This window comes from Atta colombica, unplaced genomic scaffold, assembly GCF_001594045.1.
Source record: "Atta colombica isolate Treedump-2 unplaced genomic scaffold, Acol1.0 scaffold9, whole genome shotgun sequence".
Lineage (NCBI taxonomy): Eukaryota > Metazoa > Arthropoda > Insecta > Hymenoptera > Formicidae > Atta > Atta colombica.
This window is the reverse complement of record NW_017259583.1, coordinates 1,783,362-1,791,807: the sequence shown is the minus strand read 5'-3', so window position 1 is coordinate 1,791,807 and position 8,446 is coordinate 1,783,362. Positions and strand designations below refer to the sequence as shown.

Below are 8,446 nucleotides of genomic sequence, written 5' to 3'. Positions count from 1 at the left end.
ATGTACGCATATATATTTTATTTGTAAAAAAGCAATTTGAATTAATTACAAAGATTATATAATGTTTTCATTTTCTTGGAAAATCTCTATGTAAATTCATAAATGCTGGATTCGTATAAATGCAAATATGTGACATATATATTGCGTTTTCTACTATGTATATTATCTACAAATAATTAAAGAAGAACATTTACTTTGTAGAAATTGAGAAAAAAATCCTACATGATGTAACAGGGCACTTCGAAACAAAAAAAGTTACGGCAATTATTGGTTCTTCTGGTGCGGGAAAATCCACCCTGCTAAAAATCATATCGGGCAAACGATTAAATAACGTTAAAGGTACCATCATCATAAACGGTGTTGAAGGAAATAAAGAAATGTTTCGCAAACAGATATGCTATGTGCCGCAACAATATGATTTATTGCCATTCCTTACAACGAGAGAAACTCTTTATATAGCAGCACGATTGAAACTCAATCAGAGCGAACAAGCGATTCGATTAGTTGTAAGTAAAATATAAATATACGATAAATATTATTAAATATATATAATTGTATATAAATATATATCTCAAAATAAATATAATACGCCAAATATTTCGTGTGCTGATAGAGCGGACTAAATTGATTGTGAGTCGAAAAATCCTCAACCATTTTGCAATTTTCGCAATAGTTAACAAAATATTAATTACTAAAAATCGCCAAATATTGGTCTTCAATAATTTTTTACTCAAATTTTTTACTATCAACTTTGCAGAAAGAGAACAAATATTGTTCATTTTTTCATAAAGCTCTAAGAATTTTTTTAGAATTTTTTATAAAACTTTTTAGTACCGCATTTTCTTATTGGCAATTATTTTTACCAACATGAGAAAATAAAAATTCTCAAAACTCTATAAGAAGAAACTGAACAATTCTCATCTTTTGCTGTTTTTTCTGTAAAGTTGATAATATTTGAATAAAAAAATTATAGAAGCTTAATATTCGGCGATTATTATTAATTAATAACTTGTTATTGCAAAAATTGCAAAATAGTAGACTTTTCGACTTAATTTAGCCCGCTCTATCAGCACATGAAATATTTGGCAGTTATTCTGGAACACTCTATATATGTAATTGTATATAAATATATATACAATCATTATATAAGGTATATCTCGCGAGACTTCTCCAACGGAAAGTAGATGGGATAAACATAAAAGTTCTTTACCGTTTAGTGATATTCGTAATAATAATCGAGATATTAATGTTTGCAATTGTACTAATAAGAGCGCGCTGATAGAAATGTTCCGGCCGTATATAACTCGAAGTACAATATATAGCGCATTGGAGAGATAAGAGGAAATGCCTCGTTGTTTAGCTATACTTCGAGCGGCCGGAGCGTTTTTGTCGGCACGCTCTCATTAGTACAATTGCAAATATTAATACCTCGATTATTACAAATATCACTATACGGTAAAAAACTTTTATCTTTATTTCGATCGCATCTACTTTCCTGTGGGCAGTTGGAGAAGTCTCGTGAGGACAGTCTGTATATTTTTTTATATTGTTAATATGCCACCATACTTTATAGTATATTTTATAGCTTGCTACGCAAGTAAAGTTATGTAAATTGATACATTATCGCCCATATCAGATATTATTTCTCAGGTGAACGATATTGCAAAGAATCTCAACTTGTCATCTTGTCTAAATACATTGGCGAATAAATTAAGCGGTGGCGAACAGAAGAGACTCTCCTTCGGCGTAGAAATGATCACTAAGCCATCTGTTCTCTTATTAGACGAGCCAACAAGCGGTCTCGACAGTGTAACCTCTAATCAAGTATAGTACATTACTAATATTCAGCTACATAAATAATGATTATTTTATAAGTTATTCGATATTAACTGATATAAATTGATATTTATTTTTTCATTATATTTTACTAATAATTTTATACAAATGCAACATTGCAGCAATATTGCATGTTGTAAAATAGATGAAATGTTATAAGTTTTCGTTTTGCAATAATCATTAAGTTTTAATGAGCTTTCAATAAACTATTTGCATTTATTAGCTTATTAGCATGCTACATGATATGGCGAAAGAAAATTGTACTATAGTTTGCGCGATACATCAACCCAGTAGTCAGATGATTTCATTTTTCGATAACATTATGGTACTCAACCGAGGCAGATGTATATACTGCGGTCCCAAGAGTGAGATCTTAAAGACGTACAGCATTGCCGGATTCACGTGTCCCAGCTTTTATAATATAGCCGAATATGGTAATGTTTATTTTATATATTCAATTTGATAAAAGAATTGCGAGAAGACAGAAAGATTAGAAAAAGAGAATAAAACTATACGCGTTTTTCTTATATTTTTCCTATATTTTTTAACTTTACGACTAATTTGTTTTTTATTAATTTTGCAATTTAATTTTTTTAAATTTATTAAAAAAGGTACATTCTACATAGTTAAGTTTTAAAAAACATATATAACAAATTGTTATTAAAAGCTGTCCAATTTTTTTACTTTGTACTTTAATTTAGAAATTAAAATGCTTTAAAGATATCATAAGATTTGTTCACGCTGTTTAAGAGAAAACGACAATTCTGAGTGCAAGTAATGCGATTAAGCTATAATTAATCCTAACTAAACTCTTTTTTCCTTGATATACACATTCGGGTCCCTGGGTCTATATTCTGTAACTGTTTTATACGCCTATACCGACAGTTATCGGTGTAGTTGCGCAGATATTTTATATGGTGAAAAAGCTGCGCAACGACACGGACAACTGTCGGGCATGTAAAGACAGTTACGGAATCGCGCCTCTAAGACCCCATCCATATTTGTTACCGTAACTTGCGTAAAAATGGACATATTTCAATTAATTTTCTTTTCAATCGATTAAGAGAATTGAATAAAGACCAATAGTCCATAATGTGTAAAAGTTAATAGAATTAAGGAGCTCTGAGATATAGGTTCAAAAAAAAGAAAAATTCAAAAATGCGAAAAAAAAAAATTTGCTAAATTGCACTGGGATTTCTGAGACTTCAGTGTGTAACTAGGGTAAAAAAAATAAAGAACAATTGATATTGATTCTTCTCATTGCAGTGCTTGAAGTAATAACCAAACAGAGGGGTGGAGATTTAGAGAATCTATATGAGATCTGTCGTGATGAATACGAAAAATTTAAATCATGCAGTAAACGTAACAAAAATAGTAAATATATATTGTATTTTATTATTTAAACATTTTATTCTTAATTATCTTGGTTATTTTGTCAATTCATATGATAATCTACTAATAATTTATTAATAATTCTATTAATTAATAATTACATTTCTAATTTAAATAATAATCTATTATTTTACTTGACGATGATTAAATAATGAAAGTGTTAATATTTTATTTATCGAATATCTATACTACATTCTCTATATAAATATAAATTTTAACATGCAGATTTTTTGATATATGAGATCAGGCAATACATTGAGCTCTATACTGGAGTGAGTCTTCTCTACGTTCGGTGGGGGAGGGTGATCAACTGTGCGAGAGTAATAGCCATACCTTTTGGGTAGAATCTCTATACCAGAGTTTGGCTCTTAGAACATATACGACAAGGGCCATAGGTGACTGTCGATCAGTGATGGGAATTTGGCTCCATGTAACGCAGAGAATCAACCCCTCTACTTTTGCTCCATCAGTTAACGCCGCGTTCGGCTGGTAGAGAGCAGCGTCAATTGGTTGAACAAAAGTGGAAGGGGTTGATGTTCTTTGCGTTGTGCAGAGCCAAATTCCCATCACTGCTGTCGATGGCTCCAACGCCTCCAACATCTATCTGTCCTTATTTGAATGCTTCACCGTAATGCGCATGTATCAATTATTATTATGTAGGGTTAAAAGTATTGTATGTACTCTCACCTTAGAACATACAATACATTTAAAGTTCACACATAAATCACACGCAAGCAAACAAGCTTTCAGATAAGGAGACAAATAGATGTTGGAGATACTTTTATTACATTGATTAGATATGGCCCTTTCAGTATGTATGTCTAAGGTCTGGCCATTGAAGCTTAATGAAGAATTAAATGGCGTCTATTACGTGACTCATCACAGATAATTAAGGCACTATAAGTATTCGCATCCGCCATTTTTAGTTCTTTTCTCATTCTTTTTGCTTCTTTCCTCAATCCCTTGTTCTCTCTCTCTCTCTCTCTCTCTCTCTCTCTCTCTCTTCTCTCTCTCTCCACCGCTAAACTAAGAAGATCGAAGAGAGAACAAAGAGTAGGAAAGGAACTAAAATTGGCAGATGCGAATACTTATATTATAGTGCTCTAAGGTAATTAAATGTGATTTAGCATATTGAACAAATTGATGCATTGTATGAATTGTCTTATATTTGATATGAATTTGCTGACATCAAAATAGGACACATTACAAATGCAACAATATGATTGTTTATGCAATCAGTTGATGATATTTCAAAAACAAAGACAGTAATAACTGTATGTTATGCTGTCGGCAAGATGACAGCAACATAACAGCAATGAATGATCAATTATTCCATTTTGAACATTATGACGATACAAACATATATAATGATATTTATCTGTTATTGCGTATATGTTTTCAAGTTATGAAATTTTTTTATCGATCGTAGTTACTAACAAAATGTTATCACGAAAATTACTTACCCGCTTAATAATTCTCTCTAATTCTCGTAATTCTGCCGACAGAGGGCCACTGCGTAGATGCATTAACTTAACATAATAATAAGAATCACGTGGGAAAGAATATAAAGAGCGCCCCAGGTAGCACATATTCGTTTAAAAAACGTTTCAAATGTTTCTTTGAAATGTTTCATAACCAGCTCTTGAAAACGTTTCAGATTGATTAAAATGTTGTCATTGGAAAAACGTTAAAGAAAACGTTTTTTTTCTGATAAAAAATGTTTAAAAAACGATTGAATACCATTTTTTCCTATATCTGTGATAAAATTTTCTTTCTCACAGAATTATTAAAATAACCCCATCAACAGACAATGTTTTTTAAATATTTTAAAAATGTTTTTTAAATATTTTAAAAATGTTTTTTAAATATTTTTAAAAATATTTTTAAAAATATTTAAAAAAACATTTTTTAAAACATTTTTAAAAATGTTAAAAATAATGGGTTAAATCTTCTTTTTTTTTATTAAAAAACATTTATTTTAACGTTTGAAGAAACATTTCTTTAATTTTAAAAAAACATTTTTTAAAGTCATAATTATTTTCAAAATTAGAAAACATAACAATGTAGAATTTTTTTAATTTATATTTTTTATCGACAATGCCTAAACATTAGACAACTATAATTTTATTTATTAATTCTAATTTTATTTTAATTTTTTTCACTTACCGCAACCAGGTTTTGAATCTAGGACCTAAGGATTTTGAATCTTATATCTTCCGTCTTGTCACTTATAATTATCGATGCACATAGTTTTTATTGTCCATATATGGTTCTGGGTGTCGATCGGTCAAGATGCCTTGCGCGTTCGACTCGTGACTTATGCGAGTTCGGATTTGCTGGCGCCCTACATAAGATTGGCTTGCTCCGATATGGCAGGAAGCAATCTAATTACTTGATTGTCTCAGCATTAAGGACAAGCCAATATCTAATCCTAATCCCATCCTCCCTGCAGGCGCTGCTGGGTTTTTCTATTGCCCTTTTCGGGGCGGCGCTGGATTTTAGAATAGTCTTTTCGCATATACCTTAGTAGGTGGCATGTTTGCCCCCTCCTCGGGACGGGACCGACTTACATTAACTGTTCATCTATGGTACACTTAACGCAATTATATTGTGTTAAGTTCTCTTCCATGATTATTTTATTATTTCAACCCGTTTTTTATTAATTTGAGGTTTAGAAAATAATATTTTTTACATATTTATAATAAATGGCGAATAAATGTTAAATAAATGTTTTTTTAATTATATTTTTAATACATAAATAACAAAAAACAAACATTTATTAAATGTCAAACGTTTAAAAACGATTTAATAAATATTAAATAAATGTTTCTTTAAACCATTATTTCAAACAAATAATTAATGTGAAATGAATATTTCTTAATGTGAAATAAATGTTTCTTATTATCACATTTTAAATGAATAAATAATGTAAAATAAACATTTTATAAACGATAAACAAACATTTAAAAAATATTTCTTTAAACCTTTATTTGAAATGAATAATTAATGTAAAATAAACATTTAATAAACATTAAATAAACATTTAATTATTCAAAAAATTTTTCTTCAAACTATTATTTCAAATGAATAATTAATGTTAAATAAACATTCAATAAACATTAAATAAACGTTTAAAAAGTTTTTTCAAATCATTATTTCAAATGAAAAACAAATGGATGAATAAGATCGTAGAGCTGTCTCATCTGACATAGATGTTTTCTTAATGCAAAAGTTTTATAGCTCGTATTGACACGATATTGCACTCAGCGCATAATACAATACTGCACAAACAATACTGAGTTTATGAAACTAAGGATGATATTCATAGTCGAAGCTCAAGGCAGCGCTTAAGACCATTGGTCAAGACTGTCTTATTCAATTAAGATCATCTTGAAATCGTAACATTTCACGAAATAAGATGACCTTCGAGAAATTTTTCCTTAAGAAATTCTTGTTTAATTTAAGGTCGTCTTGACGAAGATGGTCTTACCCAATCAGCAAATAATGTTTTTTAAATGTTTTTTAAACGTTTATTGTTTTATTAATTTTACATTTTTCACGATTTGTTTTCAAAATTATTTAATCATTAATTTAACGTTTATTAAACATTATTGTACATTATAATTGTTCGTTTAAAATAAATGATTGAAAAAACATTGTTTAAATTAAATACGTTTATAATAAAATTATAAATTATTTTATTTAAAATAAAAACGTTTTTTTAATGTTAATTTAGAATTTGTTTTTTATTTGAAATAATGATTTGAAAAAATATAAGTTTTTAACTTTCTTTCCGATTTTAGTACAAAATATATTGCATCATATTCAAATTTTGCATCTACTTTAATCCTGTAAAAGAATTTTTGATTCCGTTCAGTAAATTCGAAAATTTATATTGATCTGCAAAATATCGACAATTTGGTCACTCTAGAATTCCCTTAATGGGGACATTTTTCACTTTTCATTATAGGAAAAAAGTTTTATGAATAATATCATCGATGAGATACTATTAAAGATCGTCAACCCAAATTTTCGCTGATATAAAAGGGCCTCAAGGGCCCGGAGATAATTGAAGATTTACTGACGTTATCAACAATTGATATAAATTTGCTATTATTAACATAAATATTTGGCTCATACATTATTAAATTCATGATTTTTTATTACATAAATGTTCCATAAATAAATATGTGTACTTGTAAAGCTAATATTCTATATATTGCAGAAAAATTAAAATTTTTTTCTCTGCAATTATTATCTCTGTTGATAATCAAACTTTGACGATCACTGAAATTACAATTTTAAAGAAAAATCGAGTATTATTGAGTTCTAAATGCATAAATACATCTACTAAATTAATTACTACTTACTACTTACTAATTAATAAATCTTAAAATTAGTATAATATTATCAGTTTTTAATTCAATATTTACAAGGACGCAAACTCCCATAAGGATGTTGGTCTTTAATAGTATCTCGTCGGTGTTAATACCCAGATTTATATCGACGAGATACCATTAAAGATCATCGATCTTGAATAAATTTCCGTGACTATCAATGGGGCCCGAGGAGCCTGGGAATAATTGAAGGACAATGATGTTATCAACAATTAATAATAATTCATTATTAACATAAACATTTCGATAATATATTATTATAAATTTGTATTTTTTTATTATTTGTATTTTTTATTTATAAATTCTGTATAAATAAGTTTGCATATTATATAAAGATTATGCGTTTTGCGAGTTTTCTCCGTGTCCAGATTTATTCTTGGAATGTCAACTTTTGTGAACTTTGCAGTCCGCTTCATCAGGGCGAGGAGCAATCTGATACTGTATCAGGTAATCTTTATATAGAAAGCACACATGGAAGTCTTAAGAATATTAAGTATGCATACTTTTAATGCTATAATTATCTTATACAAATTACAATATATTTTTTTCTCTGCAGTTATCATCTCTGTTGATAATCAAACTCAGATGATAACATTAAAATTACAGTTTTAAATAAAAATTGAGTATTATTAAGTTTAAAACATATGTACATGTCTACGAAACTAATCAATCATAAAATTAGTTTTTTACTCTTAATTACTTTAACAGGCGAACTTTCATAAGCGCCGACCATCTTTAATAGTTATCTCATTGGTGGTATGGCTAGGGAAGGCTCACTCCAGTATGTATTGTTTTTTTTTATTGAACGTAAAAGAGGGGAT

At 28.8% G+C, this 8,446-nt stretch overlaps 1 protein-coding gene across 1 annotated transcript in view; it reads left to right on the top strand.

Moving 5' to 3' along the window:
• The first annotated feature begins 1,371 nt into the window (after nucleotides 1–1,371).
• LOC108693275 (ATP-binding cassette sub-family G member 1-like) overlaps nucleotides 1,372–8,446 on the top strand; it is an 11,609-nt gene continuing 4,534 nt past the window's right edge. The window contains exons 1-4 of the mRNA XM_018202145.1: nucleotides 1,372–1,527; nucleotides 1,651–1,824; nucleotides 2,060–2,270; nucleotides 3,103–3,210. Coding sequence (XP_018057634.1) covers nucleotides 1,753–1,824; nucleotides 2,060–2,270; nucleotides 3,103–3,210 — 391 coding nt within the window. The 5' untranslated portion in view covers nucleotides 1,372–1,527; nucleotides 1,651–1,752. The remainder of the gene's footprint in view (nucleotides 1,528–1,650; nucleotides 1,825–2,059; nucleotides 2,271–3,102; nucleotides 3,211–8,446) is intronic.